The sequence below is a fragment of the Trachemys scripta genome, chromosome 1 (assembly GCF_013100865.1).
Source record: "Trachemys scripta elegans isolate TJP31775 chromosome 1, CAS_Tse_1.0, whole genome shotgun sequence".
Taxonomy (NCBI): domain Eukaryota; kingdom Metazoa; phylum Chordata; order Testudines; family Emydidae; genus Trachemys; species Trachemys scripta.
Window position 1 is genome coordinate 84,992,381 of NC_048298.1, and position 16,010 is coordinate 85,008,390.

Here is a 16,010-nt window from a genome sequence, read left to right on the forward strand (position 1 = left end):
TCATGGGGCCCCCGTTTGAACCACTGGCCCCATGCTCCTGGTCTCACCTCTTGTGGAAGGTGGCCTTCCTGCTTGCAATCACGTTGGCCAGGCGAGTCTCGGAGCTCAGGGCCCTGACCTCTGAGCCACTGTACATGGCCTTTCATAAGGACAAGGTCCAGCTCCACCCACACCCCGTGTTCCTCCCGAAGGTGGTCTCCGCCTACCACATGGGTCAGGACATTTTTCTACCGGTCCTCTGCTCCATGCCTCACGCATCCAGTGAGGAGCACCGTCTCCACACACTCGACGTGCGGCGGGCTCTGGCTTTCTACGTCAAGTGGACTAAGCCATTCAGAAAGTCCTCGCAACTGTTCGTCGCCTCAGCTGAGCGTGCCGGGGGGCCAGCCGATTTCCACTCAGTGGCTTTCCAATTGGATCACTTCGTGCATCTGTTCCTGTTATGATAGTGATACTCAAACTTTTGTACTGGTGACCCCTTTCACACAGCAAGTCTCTGAGTGCGACCCCCCATATAAATTCAAAACACCTTTTTTATATATTTAACACCATTAAAAATGCTGGAGGCAAAGTGGGATTTGGGTTGGAGAGTGACAGCTCGCGACCCCCAACATAATAACCTCACAACCCCCTGAGGGGTCCTGACCCCCAGTTTGAGGACCCCTGTTATGAGCTGGCGGATGTTCCCCCACAACCCATTGTGAGGGCGCACTCGACTTGGGCGCAGGCCTCGTCGGCTGCCTTCGTGGCCCACGTCCCCATCCAGGACATTTGTAGGGCCGCCACATGGTCTTCGGTTCAGATGTTCACCTCACACTATATGATCGTCCCCCAGACCAGGGATGACTCCAGGTTCAGCAGGGCTGTTCTCTATCTTGGAAACTTGTGAACTACCCACCTCCAACAGATATAGCTTGGAATCACCTATTGTGGAATACATATGAGCAAACACTCAAAGAAGACGACAGTTACCTTTTCCGTAACTGGTGTTCTTCGAGATGTGTTGCTCCTGTCTTCCACATCCCACCCTCCTTCCCCTCTGTCGGAGTTGTCTGGCAAGAAGCAACTGGGGGCGGGGGGGAAGGGGAGCACCCAGCTCCCCTTATACCGTGCCAGACAGTTGCCACTCCAGGGGTTGCGGGGGCGCTCCCCCCCTACAGGTACTGCTAGGGGAAAAACATCCGGCACAGGTGCATGTGGCGAGCACGCAGACCTATTGTGGAATAGACATGAGCAACACATCTCAAAGAACACCAGTTATGGAAAAGGTAACTGTCTTTTTGTTTCATGGCAAAAATTTGGTCATAGATCTACATGTTGAAATTCAGGTGACAACTTGAGATTAGTCTAGTTTAGGAAAATTTCCTCTCAGCCACCTTGTCCACCATCTAAATTAGACTAAAGTAGGGAGATAAGGGAGGCCATACAAAGATCAGATGCATATATGAAAAACCTAGGAAGGACTTTAAAATTTCCAACCAAAACTGCTCCATGGTCCCAGATTTGGAGGTAGCTTACTTAAAACACACCTTCATCAAAGTACTGTACCTCCCTCAAAACAAGCTGAATAGGGGATCATGAAAATTGAGTTTCAAAGCTCTGATTGTTTTACAAATTCCCCTATAAATACTTTGGAATTTAGTCAAACTGATGTTACCAGTGTAATGTCTAGGCCTTGTCTAAGCTAATGTAGTGTCGTGTTTAGGCCTTGTCCACATACGCAGGCACATGCTGCCCACCTGATTTGGAGGGATAATCTTTAAACATAAGGATATTCTAATGTCTTTTGTATTTGCAGTCAGACTGCCCACTAAGGTGTCATTGTGACAGGATTTTTTGTGATGTGGAAACAGGAAATCAGATTATCAGTTTTCCACACAGATTAATGCTCAGACATCAAATGGTGGTACACTGTGGGTCATGATGAGTGTGGGATGAGTTGAACTTGTGTTGATGAAAGCTTTTTATCTATCACTATACTTCCTTAATTTATCCACCATAGGGAAAGACAGGTGCTAATGTGCTAAGCTTTTTAGCTACAACTGTTGAATTTCATGCTTGTGTATCACACTGGAAACTGAATATTTTCAGCAAAGTGCCATACTTTGGAATCTGTTCACCTCTCAGTCGGGACACAGGTTTCCATCAACATGAATAGAGTTTATGAAATAATGCACACTGAGAGAACAATAGACCTTCATGACTGAAATGCTTGGTTTTACCTGAGCCTGTTTTTTAAATTGGAGTTGGCTTTTTCATTGCAGCTTTACCAAATTAATCTGTTGCCCTAGGAACAAAACAAAGATCTATCAAACCTATTTCTAAGATTATCTTTAAATCAGAGTAGAAAACCTTTCCAGAAAGATTATGTGAATGGTGGATTTAAACTTGGCACAAGTTTCCCACCTTTTCCCACCCTCTTCCACACACTGCTTAAGTTGCTGAAAGGGGCTATGAAGAGAAACAAGTGTGAGGATGAGGAAGTATTAGTCTCATATTCCCAGTTTAATGGTGGTAAACTGAAACAAAAGTCTCCTAAAAATATTCAGTTACACCACCCACCTTCATCTCCCTCCCCCTCCACCCCCCAAAGTGGTAGGGGAACTTCCTTGACAGACCCAGGTTGATCTGGGATTTAAATTATCCTCTTGTTTTTATATATCATGCCAGTTTTAGGATGTAACTTGGATTAAAACTTGACTTTTAATAAAGAAAAGAGCAGCTCTGGGCTTCAGGAGCCACACTCTTAAATAACATGTAGGAAGCTTTATTATAAGTGGTGCAGGTAATGATGACTGTAGTTAAGGTTGCCCAACACTTTCCATATACAATTCTGTTTTCAGTTGCTTATAACTTTGCCAAACTCTAACCATTTGGGCTGAAATTTACCGTACAATGCTGCAGAAGTATTGCATGAGAACAGAGGAATTGACAGACAGGACACCTATCTGACCCAATATGACTTTAGCCACAAATTGAGACTTCAGAAGAAGGTGCAAGCAACTGGCATCTTTGAGAATTGCAGAGGCCAGTGAGGAAGGCACAGACGTCTGAAATTTTGACCAAGTGGCTGCAACTTTAATTCCTTCACAGAATAATTTCTCAAGGCCATCTGGCGCACTGGGGAAGGCAATAGATCAGGGGTAGGCAACCTATGGCACGCGTGCCGAAGGCGGTACGTGAGCTGATTTTAAGTGACACTCTCACTGCCTGGGTCCTGGCCACAGGTCCGGGGGGAGGGGAGGCTTTGCATTTTAATTTAATTTTAAATGAAGCTTCTTAAACATTATAAAAACCTTATTTACTTTACATACAACAATAGTTTAGTTGTATATTATAGACTTATAGAATGAGACCTTCTAAAAACGTTAACATGTATTACTGGCACACGAAAACTTAAATTAGAGTGAATAAATGAAGACTCAGCACACCACTTCTGAAAGGTTGCTGACCCCTGCAATAGATGATTCTCCTGTCATCTACCCTCCCAGTTTCAATGCTCAGATCCAGAGCATCATATTCACAGGACTCAACCCACCCACTTAAAATCAGACCTCATCAAAGTCTGTATTATTCCAATTCCTACTGTATTTTTCATTGGTGGGTGGAGTGGCAAGAGGTCCTCTTCTGCTTAGCCTGGCCCTTTAATTAATTTCCCCGTGTCCCAGCCAGCCAAACCAGGAGCCTGTGGCAGGCACCTGGATTACTCAGTGAGAGCTCTTCAGTTAAGCAGAGCTGTCCCATTGGCTGAGTGGTGTCATGGGGCAGCCAAGTGGCTGTACCCTATCCACCTTCTCCCTACCCCAGAAAGCCACGTTGGCTGGGAAAGCCAGCTTGCCCTTCTTCCTAAACTTTACAGTCATGCCCTGAAGCATAAAAATTTGTATCTGTCTTTAAAAACAAAACAAATACACACATTCCCTCCTTCCTCTCCCCCTGTATAATGTAGCTGTGGATGTTCTCATCATCCATATAGATGTCAAGTCCTTTCTGAGAGCTGTTAAGCTCTTGACCTCAGTGCCTTGCGGGAACTCATTGCCTCAAATTAATTATATTGACTTTTAAAAAAAATCTTTTTGTCAGTTTTAAATTTCTTACCTTTCAGTTTCATTGAATGTCCCTTTTTGCTTTTGTATTATGAGGGTAAATTGGAATGCCCAATTTACCTTCTTTATGCTGTTCTATTAATATGTATATCTTCTCTCCAAACACAGTCCCAACCTTTTCGATCTTTCTTTTACCTCAAATTGGTTTTTGTCATCTCTCTGGACTCCTTATGCCACAGTAGGTCTTTAAAAAAAAAAAAAAAAAGTGTGATGCCAGGTGACCAGAATTGATTAGGTAATGTGGCATTTAGACTATCGTTGGTATTTTCCGTCCCATTTCTTATACGTCCTGACATCTTGCTTGCTTTTTTTTTTTACTACTGCTGCACATTGAGCTGTTTACATTGACCGCATGGTGTCTTTCCTGGGTGTCACTACTTGCCACTAAATAATTTATAGTACCGCTCCTAATTACTGCCACATTAATACCAAGTAGGGAATGAACAGTATCTGGTCATAAAATCATTCTGCACATTTCAGGCTGGCAGGTGTTGCAGAAGCATTGTGTTTGGCCCCTAGTTAGTCATTGGAGAGCACTTGTCTATCTTCTGCAACTAGGTGGTGTTGACTGGAGAGATCTACCTGTCCTACATCCACTTCTGCTGACATAACATGTGGCTCTTGAAGGTGGTGGTAAATGCCCATTGAGAATCTCCCATAATCATTTTTCTGAGTTAGTGAATTAGAACCTTCTTGTATTGAGAGCTGAATCCAGCAACTTGATTTTTATGGTGTTGTTTGAGGGCCATGGGCACAAACCTAATGGGAACAGTTGTAACTTGGGTCTTCTATGCCACAAGTTCACGTATCTTTCATTTCAGCTAGACTTTTAGGAAACTAGACTAGTTTTCCCACCTGTTGGCTAAACAAGAAGTTGCAAACACATGCCCAACCTTCCAAAGGAATTACAGGGAATAAAAAATTCTAGAAAGCACAAAACTAGATTAAAGTAAAATAGGAGGAATGACTAATTGACAAATCAGTGAGAGCAAGTACAAGTGTGTGCACCAGGGTTTCACACTAAATGAGTGCAGAACAAATCTGTGAAAACCCATCACTTTCCTACAAGCATATTGTACAGGGCCTGATATATTAGCCACTTGACTGCCACATACTGTTAACCATGCTCTAAGATTGTTTGATAATAGCATTCTTTAGTTCTGTAAACTAGGGTTGAAGTAAGTTAGTCTTTCACGTCTTGATTGGCTTGAGAAAAAAACTTCTCTGATCTCGTTTTCTGCTGTAGTATGTAAAGTTTGAACCAATTTTGGTACTTGAATAATTTGCAAATAGTGGGCAAGCTTTTGGATTAATAATTTCTGCTGTTGGATTTGTCGTCTCTTGTGTCTCTCGTCTTTGCTAACTGGTTGAGACTTGACATTTGGTTTTGCTTCTCTTCTTCAGATGTTATTTATTTGCAACTTCTGAAGGATGAGCAATTCTCTAGCCTCAGCCAAGAAGCAAAGATAACATCAAATAATTGCAAGCATTACAGTTTAACAGCTTTTAAGATAAATTTTGTATCCTGAAAATTACTATGGAGTGTGATGATCAGCCTCCAACTAATGTGGATAACTTTAGTTACTGTATAGTCACTTTGGAAGTGATTTGATGCCTTTGTCCTCTTCCTGGTTTCCACACCAGTTAAAATCTGACTACACTGTGCACAAGGGCCTTCACCCTTATTATGTTCTAGATTCTGATTGCTGCCATATAGGATGGCATGCTTGGTCATGTTACATACATATAAAGAGATTGCTTAGAAAGGCTATTGCTGATCTTTTTTTTGGCATGTGAAAGGTCAGGAATACCCTGCTGAAATCCTTATGGCACATTGGCTGGATGTAGTGGATTAATATGGTAACTGGACTTGCTGTTGATGCCATGAGTCCAAGTTTGGCTTAGATCGCAAATAATGATTTAAGATATTGAATCACTTGTCTATATGTTGAGCAAAAATTCCTTCCATATGGAAATATAAACGTTTATTCTCATGAGAAGTCTTGGAGAAAGAGGTGCCATATCAGGACAGAGGAGGTGTTGGAGAACTTTCACACTGCATGCTCCCTTTAGGCCTAGGCACTCACTAAGGATATCTGTTCTTCACTCTGAGCAGTCAGACTTACAAATGTCACTGAAGAATGGTTGGAGGTAGGGGAGTACCCCATCCTTCCCTTTCTCATCTTGTTGGATTGGAATCACAAATTAGATGCCACATGATCCAGTTGGTTGCAGTTCAAACTTCTTGCCAGGGCTTAGTCTCATTCAATGCTGGTGGAGCAGCATTGCCCTACAGATACTGCACTGTCAGAGGCCACTCTTCAGATATGGCATCAAACATCTCTTTTACTCTCGCTCTGGCTGTCAAGGTGGAAGTTGGCATCAGTGATTTAAAAGACTAAGGTAACTACAGTGTGCTGGCAAACATTCCCTCAAATAGAAAATGAGATCTTGGCTGATTGTAAATTATTGCTAAATAGGGCTTTTTGCATTTGCTGATACAATCGCTGCATCATCAGTATCTTGGTCTGTGAAGTGCTTTGGTATCCCTGGAGCAGAAGCAGCATTGTATAAAATTAAGGTCTGCTCTGTTTGACATGGTATCAGCCCCGGCTGTTTCTGTATTAGTGTTCCATAAATCATTAAATGTAATCATCAGGCACTCGACTACGGCAGTGACGAATGCAGTATAAGAACCTATGTAGAAGAGAATCTTCTGTTATCCCATTGCCCTTCTTTGGTAATGGATGCCCTGAAACCATCAGGGTGAAGGAGTTCAGCGTTCACTGTTTGGTGTCTTGTTTCAGCTGGAGCAGATTGCAATGCTGGGAATTATTCTGAAAGATCTTTTAGGAATTTCCTCCTTTGCCCTTAGGCTGAAAGAGAGAAATACATTCTTTCTGACTTAATGCACGCATTGCTACCTTTTCCTTTTGAATAGCATCTGCAGCGCTGTAAATGAGCAAGCTGTAATCAAACAGCCCCCTTCTTTGGTTTTCCCAAGTGACTAATCACGTTAGACTTCAGTAGCAGAGCCCTAGCCTTTCTTCATTTTAAAATATTGGAAGGCATTCTCAGTGGCAGACTTTAGCATCCTCTATCTATTCATAAAGCCGATGAATTGGGTAGACTAGATGAGCGATGCCAGTCCTCTGATAAAAGATCTTGTGGGTCTTCTCCCACTGGTAATGAAAGGAGAGCCATTGTGCCCTTGACCATTCAGGTCTCTAACTTGAATAAATGGTGACGTGAGTGGGGAAGGAGTTAAATCTTTCTCCTGCACCATTACACTAAAAAAGTGAAACAAAAAAACATGCCAACCCATCTTGATTAATTCATAGTCCATATTAAAATCCCTTCCCCCAGTTTCTTGATAGGGAAACTGTATTAAATGCTTAGTAGAGAAAGAAGATTCCCTTCCCCCACCAAAGAAGGACATCTGTTTCTAACTTCAGCTTTTTATTTTTTTATCTTTCATTTTTTTTTTGTTGATAAATCTCCCAGACAACAGCAGTTCTGTAGAGAGTTTAAATATGAAGGAATGGCAGGACGGGCTAAGGGCACTTCTACCGAACATTAACATCAACTTTGGTGGGCTGCCCAATCCTTCTTCCCCCTCCAACGCCAACCACAGTGTACCAACGTCCAACACTGCCACCTCCGACAGCCTGAATTGGGACAGCCCTGGCAGCTGGATGGACCCCGCAATCATCACAGGTAACCATTTCTCACTCCTTCAGCTCCACTGGCAAACATCAGCTGGGTATTTGGTACAAACTAATCGGCATCTGAAAAAAAAAAAAAAAAAAGTCTGTATGCGGTGGTCTCTTCCAGCTTCCATCCACAAAACCTCAAGGAGCCAGGAATCCTTGTGGAACAAATAGGTATAATAAACTCCCACTTAGCCCTTTCCAGTGCATGCCCAGGATCTTCACAGGTGGTTAGGATGCTCAGTGCATAACTAGGCTCATGTTGGCATCCCTTCTGCTGGATGGCATGTCCGGTATGTGCACTGCTGGTCTTCTGTTAATGCCTTCAGTGCCTGGACTTTCTAATTTAAAAATGAACGTACTCCACTTGTTTATAAAGCTCTCTTTTATAAGGCTGTCTGGTTGTGTATCTCTGTTAGATAGGCTGAAGCATGATTCAAGAAGGGAGAGCAGGAAGAAGAGCATGCAGTAGTGATAGAAGTGGGTTTGGGTAGGTAATAGACAGGGACCTGGGCCTTGTGATTAGGGGGGCTTGGCAAATGCTTGATGTAAGAATATGGACTTATGACAAAAAAGTATTTCTAGGAGGGAAACTCTCCTATTTGGATTTAAATGTTCATCTTTGTGGGAAGGGTGAGATATATATATATAAACTGTATAAACATGTTTTCTGTACAAACTAATTGTTTTCTCACCACTGCTATCTATTAGGTTAAATTGACCTCCTTCACACTGAACATGTTTCTGTCATGACTCACCTGTTTTTCTCCCACTTCTTTCTTCTCTTCACAGGGATCCCAGCCTCCACAGGAAACAGTTTAGACTCCCTTCAAGACGACAATCCACCACATTGGCTAAAATCTCTTCAAGCCCTCACAGAGATGGACGGCCCCAGTGCAGCCCCATCACAGACCCACCACAGTAACCCCTTCAGCACACAGATCCCTCTGCACAGAGCCAGTTGGAACCCCTACTCTCCCCCTTCAAACCCCACCAGTTTCCACTCCCCTCCCCCAGGCTTTCAGACAGCCTTCAGACCCCCCAGTAAAACCCCCACAGATCTACTACAGAGCTCAGCGCTGGATCGTCATTAGGAAAGGAGGAGGAAAAAACATGAGAAATGCAGGAATTGCCCCACCCTGATTCCTCCCCACACCCACCCACCATTCCCTTCTCATATCTTTCTTTCTGAAGAATCTAGTTCCTGATCAGATCTTCCCCTCCACCCCCAAATGCAATGCGATCACAGGGTCATGACCGTATTTTTTTTTGTTGTAAAGTTTCTGCTGATCCAGTGTTTGAAATACACTGTTTAAAAATATTTCCTTAAACACTGTAAGAAAAAAAAGAGAGAGAGAAATCAAAGTGCTGTCTCAATGCTTAAAAAGAGAATATATCTGTCCTATGTCTTTTGCACATAATGAGCATTTCTGCCTAGCGGAAAAAGTCAATCTACAGTAGGGGAGAAATGTAATGCTAAAATGTAGAATCAATTACAGAAATATGAACATTTTATTTTTAATTTAAACAAAATTACTGAACATGTGGAGGAAAGCCGTGGCCTCGCAGTTATTTTGCATTCAGGTGTCACTACACAGGGAAATTGCTATGTATTTTTTTTGGAAGGGGGTACTTTGTGTACGTCAGTAAGAAGTTTGATGAAGTGGGTCAAAGGACAAAACTTGTAGAAGTAACTGGCATGTTGCTAAAGAGTGGTTTAAAGGGGGAAACGTTTTTTTTAAAAATTTTGGCTTTAGATTTAAAGTAAACTTTAATGTTTTAAAAGTATTCACAGATTTAATACCTAGCATATAACATAATATAAGCAGCTGAAACACAAGTGATATTTACTTCAGTCTTTCTGTCTCCTCTGTCAATCTCTCTCTTTTTTTTTTAAAATTCACCTGACTAGGGCACTCTGGGATAGCACTGCATTGGGGCCACATGATCACCATCAGGAGCGCAACCTTTGACCTCCTCTGCCTGCAGCTTTTACTTAACCCTGTAGTTTCTGGACGTTTGTGCAGTATTGAAAAGACAGGAAAAAAAGAAACAGATAAATAAACATGGTTATAACCTGACGCTAAAACTAAAAACAAGGAAATGTACCTCTTTCTTCAGAATTAAAACTAAAATCTTAAATAAAACAGAAAACTTGATGATGACTTTGTATTCCTTTTTCTTGGTTTTTAACTCTGCATGGGGTTTTATGGAGTACCAGCAAATCCTACTAGCTTCTTCCCATTCATCTTAACTGAAACTACTCGTTACAATAAAAGTATTTAGCGGAGATCCAAAACATACTTTGAGCCTTTTGCATTGGAATGGAGGACTGTGTATACATGTAAGTGTAAAGCTATGGAAAAACAAAGGGATAGTGACATCATGGTAAGTGTATATATTTCTATTTAGAGGCAATCTACGGAGAGGAAGGTATTGGTTCATACCTTATTTGCTTCTTTGTTTTGCTTGTTTTTACTTAATTCAAATCTTGTCTTCCCTGGAACTGGGGACAAATAGCACAGTGGTAACATAATAGCATGATGGCACTGAAAGCTGAGCAGTGTGGGGAGCGGGGGAGGGAGTTCTAGTTACTGCTTAAAACTTGGTTTTTCAATCCCTGTACCTCCCAATGCCTAGTGAACATTTGGCAAAGGGACGTGTTTGTTTAAAGACTCAACATCCCTCCCCTTGGGTGCACTTGCGCAAGAGCTGTTTACATACATGAGACCTCTAATGGTGCATCTACACAACAAGCAGCAATGAGTCTCCGAGCCCAGGTCAACAGGCTCGGATTCTCTGCCATGGGCTGTGTAGATGTACCCTAAGAGGTCTGCCAGGGAGCCCAACCTTTGTAGTCACGGTATTTAAAATAAGCAAACTTTTTGATGGGTGGGGGACGAGATTAGGGAATGATGCTTTCAATCCATGATTCAAGCCCTAACTTCATGTCCTCTGCAGGAGACTTTCCATTCTAATAGCCCCATAATCCACAAACCAACTGCAAACTTGGCAAGCTTTTTAGTGATGGTGACTTTAGAAAAGCTACTTCCTCTCTTCTCATACCACATTGCCCTTCAGTGCAGTTTTCAGAGTGACTGCTTTTCCTAGGAGCATTTATTTACTAAGGCTTGTTAACTGAACTGAGGTTACTGATTGTAGACAGTCGTAATTGAAAATAAATTTTGTGCCTGGGGTGCTCAGAAGACTGCTTTTCAACCTGTTCATGCCAAAAAAAATAACTTGCCTGAAACCTATCAGGGTGTTTAATGGCCTCTGGATTAAAGGTTTTATTTAACAAAAACTGAAATTTAAAGTTGGTGGTGTGAATTGAAATCAATGTGTGATCGCCCCCTGCTGCTCCCCAGCAAGCAATTCCTTCATAAGCGTGCCAGACACATGAATTGTAGGTGAAGAAAACAACGAACTAAGTTGGCTATAGTTTCCCTATTGAGATCATGGTGAGGATTGCTGTAATTCTAAGCAAAAACCTCTATCATTAGCAAAACTATTAAAGGACTACAAATCCCTATAAATAAAGGCTGGTGCAATTAGTTGCTGCTATTTAAGGTAGCAACTCATGAAGCTTAACCACTTCCATATATTTGGATTCAGTCCTACTGCCAGAGTTTGGAACGTTTAAAACAAAAACCTGCATATCAAATTCTCATGCCGAGCATTGTGTAGGCTCTAGCTGTTTACAATGGGATGTGTTAGCTCTATGAAAGTCAACTTACCATGCAGAAGTTTCACACTAGCTGCATTCTTCTCTTCCAGGGGCTTCACCTCCCTGCTCACAAAAACAACTCCCTAGCTAGTAACTTAGAGTACTACAGTACAAAGATGTTGTTGCAGCCAGCTTGAGTGTGTATGGTATTTACTTGTAACCTTTTTTCAAATCTAGACAATACATCAGATGGACTTAATATGTTTGCTGTCTAGTTGTCTCATCTGCTGTCCATGGCTGATTCCTTCACTGGGAGATAAGCCCAGGGTGTTTTTACACGGTTCAAATGTATTGCATCAGAAAAGTGATGAAGCTTTATTAGGCTCTCATGAGGCTCTGGTTACCAATATGGTTTTCTTTTTTGCATCAAATTCAGTACCAGTCCTTTTATTGAAAGATCAGTTTACATTTTCATCTCCATGTTCTGGCCTTATGTCCGTATCTGTGCATGCTTTGTTGCTGTTTAATATGTTCTCAGTGGCTAATTTATTATACTGTTTGCATATCTTTCTAGTAGTCAGGCCAGGAGAAGTTCATGACCTTAGTAGCCTAATGATCCTTGACCAACAGACCAATTAGGTATAGTGAGGCCTGTCTCTACCCAAAATAAATTTTGGACAGGGACTGAAACAAATACACCTTCAGAACGACAGGTGTCTTTTGCTAGCAAGGGTCAGCACCACATCTGGGAAGTCAAAGGTTCTGAACGCAGCAGATTTGGTTACTTATTTAACAACCTTTTTCATGGAACTGTAGAGGGTAGTAATGATATAAAGCTGAATAGTCTTTACATTTAAAACTCCTATGTGGATGGTGGTGGGGAGGATGGGTATAGTAATTAGAGCCAGGCTCTGCTCTCCAGAGAATAGCTTGACAAATGTGCAAGTATCTGCCACTACAAATGCAGTCCTTGCAGTACCATTTAAATCATATTATCCAGAACACTGCTGCCAACCACAGGCATTCAAAAATCATGACTTGCTTAAAAATCAGAAGATATTTTTAAATTGACATATTTGCCTTCTAGTTTTTGAGCCCTTAGTGTTCGTTTTCAGGTTTTTCTCCACAACCCTACGTGCTAGAAACATTGTGGTGGCAGGAGGGAATCGATGAAAGCTGAGAATCTCGTAATCAAATGGCTCCAGGAGCTGGGGCTTTAAAAAAAAAAAAAAAAACTATCACAAAACGTATAATAAAGCCGTAAGAATTGACCATGTTTTCATGGAGGCTTCTTTGGCTTCAGCACATATTTCCCCCACACTCTCATGCCAGTTGTTACTTTCCTGAGGAAGGGGCAGATTTCAAATTTTTTTCTGAACACTAGAGTTGAAACGTGTATAAAAAGATAGTGACTGGAGTTACTGTACTTGCCTCTTGCCTCAGGACACGAAGATGCCCACCCTATTTAAGTCCCAGGTGAGTTAAATCTTAGTCTTATCCTAGTCTGTAGTATGCATGGATGCATTGAATGAGAGCACCACACATTGCAGCATGATTGGCCCTCTCTGCTGTGGCGAGACTGAGAACTGGAATAATATAAGGTGCAATAGTTCAGAAATGAGATGTATTGGCAGAAATGGGGGACAAGGCAGGGAGCGGTCCGGTGCTGGAATAATGGGAGCCACTGCAGGTGAGCATGGAGGGGCATTAGCAAACTTAGTGTCTTCAAATAAAAACTTTCCCTAAGCTCCACTTGCCCTTCTCACACTCCATTTGAATTATTTTCTATGTATGGAATGTGATTGTGTGAAGTGATTTTTGGAGGGGGGGGTCCGTTGCATGTTGCTAGGCAGTTTGCTTTTAATATTCCAGCATTACCTAGCTGCATCCCTGCACTAGGAGTGCTGTTCACCAAACTGATCTCTTCTGGGGGGTATTCAGCGCTAAATGTGCAAGACTTTAGTGTATACAACTTCTCCATTTGCCCACTAAATCCTAACCTAACTCCTCTCTGTGGTCATTCATACCTAAGCTTGGAAATTCCTCCTGTGCTGGCTGAGAACAGCAGCTGGTCGTCCATCTAGGCACTGGTAAGTCTTGCGTTTAAATCTATTGCTTTAAGCAAGGGCCCCAGACACAAGGTATGGTGCTGAGAAGGAAAACTTGAACACTGTTAATTCTGCCTCCCCAACCATAAGAGTATCGATGTGGCATACAGTAGTACAACTGCCTCGATGCATTGCTTGTGAAACAGATCTTGGTTGTTTGCTGAAGAGGCCTGACATGATTTCCTTCCTTGATTTCAACCCTAGATTATACCACCGTTTGCTTTACATAGCAAAGCAGTGGCTACTTAATGGGGTAGGAGACTTCAGATCTTTATCCTAATAAGGAGGCAGAGCAGGATGCTTCCCAGAAAGTGAGGAGCATTGACTGAGCTGCCCAGTTAAGGGAATTCACCATTCAATACAAGTTGCTTCCACAATTGCTGAATTGGCTGAGTGTGCCATGAAAAGACTTTATTCACGAATGAGAAGGTGCTTGTGGCTCAATGTCAGACCCAATACAAGCTGCTGCTTTGGGTTTCTTGAGTTGCAAGCTTCTTGAATGAGGAGCAGCTGCCACTATGGAAGAAAACTATATAGAATGGCAACTGTTCTAAACAGGAAACTAAACCGCTGGGGGAGGGAATGGTTCGTCCTGCCCTACAGACAGGTGCAATCTGTGTTACTGTTTAAATGATCACTGTGTCAGATTTGTTGCACATTGCCATGGAGTCTGGGAAACCAGCATTTCTATTTTTTTCTCTAGCCGAGAGATAAATCTGGCAAATCCCTGTCAATTCCAAGACGGTGTTTGTGAGGGTAGGATGTGACTTGGAGCATCTCTGCTCTTTCCACTTACTGCCGTAATGGTGAAATGTAAGATGGGTCTCTAAAGATTCACATGTGGCAAATCATTTCCATTGCAGGTTTCCATGAAGATATCAGGATGAATCCCAACCTTCTAGCTCTTGAAACCACCAGGTCTCCCCTCTCCCTACAGAAGTGGCACTATTATCCTGACCAACACTGTCCAGTTAAAGACAAACACATACAGAGGGGACTGATTTCTCTTGGCAAACACCAAGTGGTCCATGTGAAGGAGAATAGAACTGGTTTTAATTTAGCAACATCACAACTTGTGCTCAAAGCAATGGCTTTGGTTTTTTCTAACTTAGCATGGGGAGCTGAGATTTTCAAAGCGAGGAGCCTACAATTAGACTCTTAATTTCATATTTGGGCACCTCAGTGGCCTTATTTCTTCAAACATGCTGACCACTCAGCAGCTCCTGGTGACATCAGTAGGAGCAGTTGGATGCTGAGTGCATCTGAAAATCAGGCCACTGACTTTAGGTTCCAGGTTTTGGACGTCTGACAGTCAATATTAAAGGTCACACTTGTTACCTGGAGACAAATCTTCTGTAACAGGGAGAAACTGGGGTCATCTTTCACGTGGTCTTTTCTGGTCACACTACCACCTTTATGGCATGAGACATTTTATAGCTTCCCTATTCCACCCAGTTCTGCTTCGGTGTACATCTCTCAACTGGATAGCCAGGGCAACTGATTAGGTTGCTTGAAACTGTAGTGTCTCACTCTAGCTGAGAGAAAGCCAGAGTCACTCAAGTGGCTTGAAGGAAGGGAGAGAGGAAGCCAGAGCTCTGGCTCTAAGTCTGAGAAGCACCAGGTGGGAGGGTAAGATCCCAAGGAAGGGTGTGTGTGTGTGTGTGTGTGTGTGTAGTAGAAGGGTGAAAAGAGATGGCTGTCCAATGGCAGAAGGGGAACAGAGGTCACATGATGCAATATGCCTTACTAGCACTTTTCTTCTGGCCCATGTTTCTGTAGAATTTAAATTTTCATTTCTGCAAACTAAAGTTCTATCCCTCTGCAAAGAAAACTACTTGAATGTGAAAGCTGATTGTTGCTGTCTTCCTGACACTGCAGACAGACAATAGCTCTGAGAAATTCCACTCTGCTGTTAACTGAAGCCTAACAATTGTCAACTTACTAACTCACTGCTGGTAACTTTGCAGATACCTATACCTTGTCTGGGACTCAAGGAGGAGCTTGAGTAAACTACCGCCACTTCTTCCAGTCTGATTCATGGAAATGGGGTCAGAAGAGTCCAGATGCGGGGTAATAGAAGAAATGAAACACAAGTTCTTCCTTGTCCCAGAAAATAGCAATATCCAGTCAATAGCATAAGAGCAGGCCAAAGGCACAGAGCAACTGCCACAGCTCTTTAGCTATTTTTTTTAATTGTAATGATATATTTTTAATATTATCCTGCAAGAACACAGAGTAAATCATGCTTGGCAGCCGACAAATCCTCCACATTGAGTTGTTACATGCATAGAGCTGGACCAATGACATAGAAGTCATTGGATTGCACATTGGGGTTGTCGGTGATGACAGTGCTGGGATTGGTTGAGCTGGTGCTCGTGGAATTCGGCTTGCTGATTAGATCATTAGCTTCCCTGACTGC

At 42.4% G+C, this 16,010-nt stretch overlaps 1 protein-coding gene across 7 annotated transcripts in view; it reads left to right on the forward strand.

Annotated features, from left to right (window-relative positions):
- Window positions 1-9,981, forward strand: part of CNOT4 (CCR4-NOT transcription complex subunit 4) — a 128,095-nt gene extending 118,114 nt beyond the window's left edge. For 4 of the 7 annotated variants that reach the window (XM_034773834.1, XM_034773843.1, XM_034773862.1 and 1 more), the window contains 2 exons: window positions 7,611-7,823; window positions 8,609-9,981. In XM_034773834.1, coding sequence (XP_034629725.1) covers window positions 7,611-7,823; window positions 8,609-8,910 — 515 coding nt within the window. In that variant the 3' untranslated portion in view covers window positions 8,911-9,981. The remainder of the gene's footprint in view (window positions 1-7,610; window positions 7,824-8,608) is intronic. The other 3 variants (XM_034773871.1, XM_034773880.1, XM_034773890.1) reach the window with 1 other exon arrangement.
- The last annotated feature ends 6,029 nt before the right edge of the window (window positions 9,982-16,010 follow it).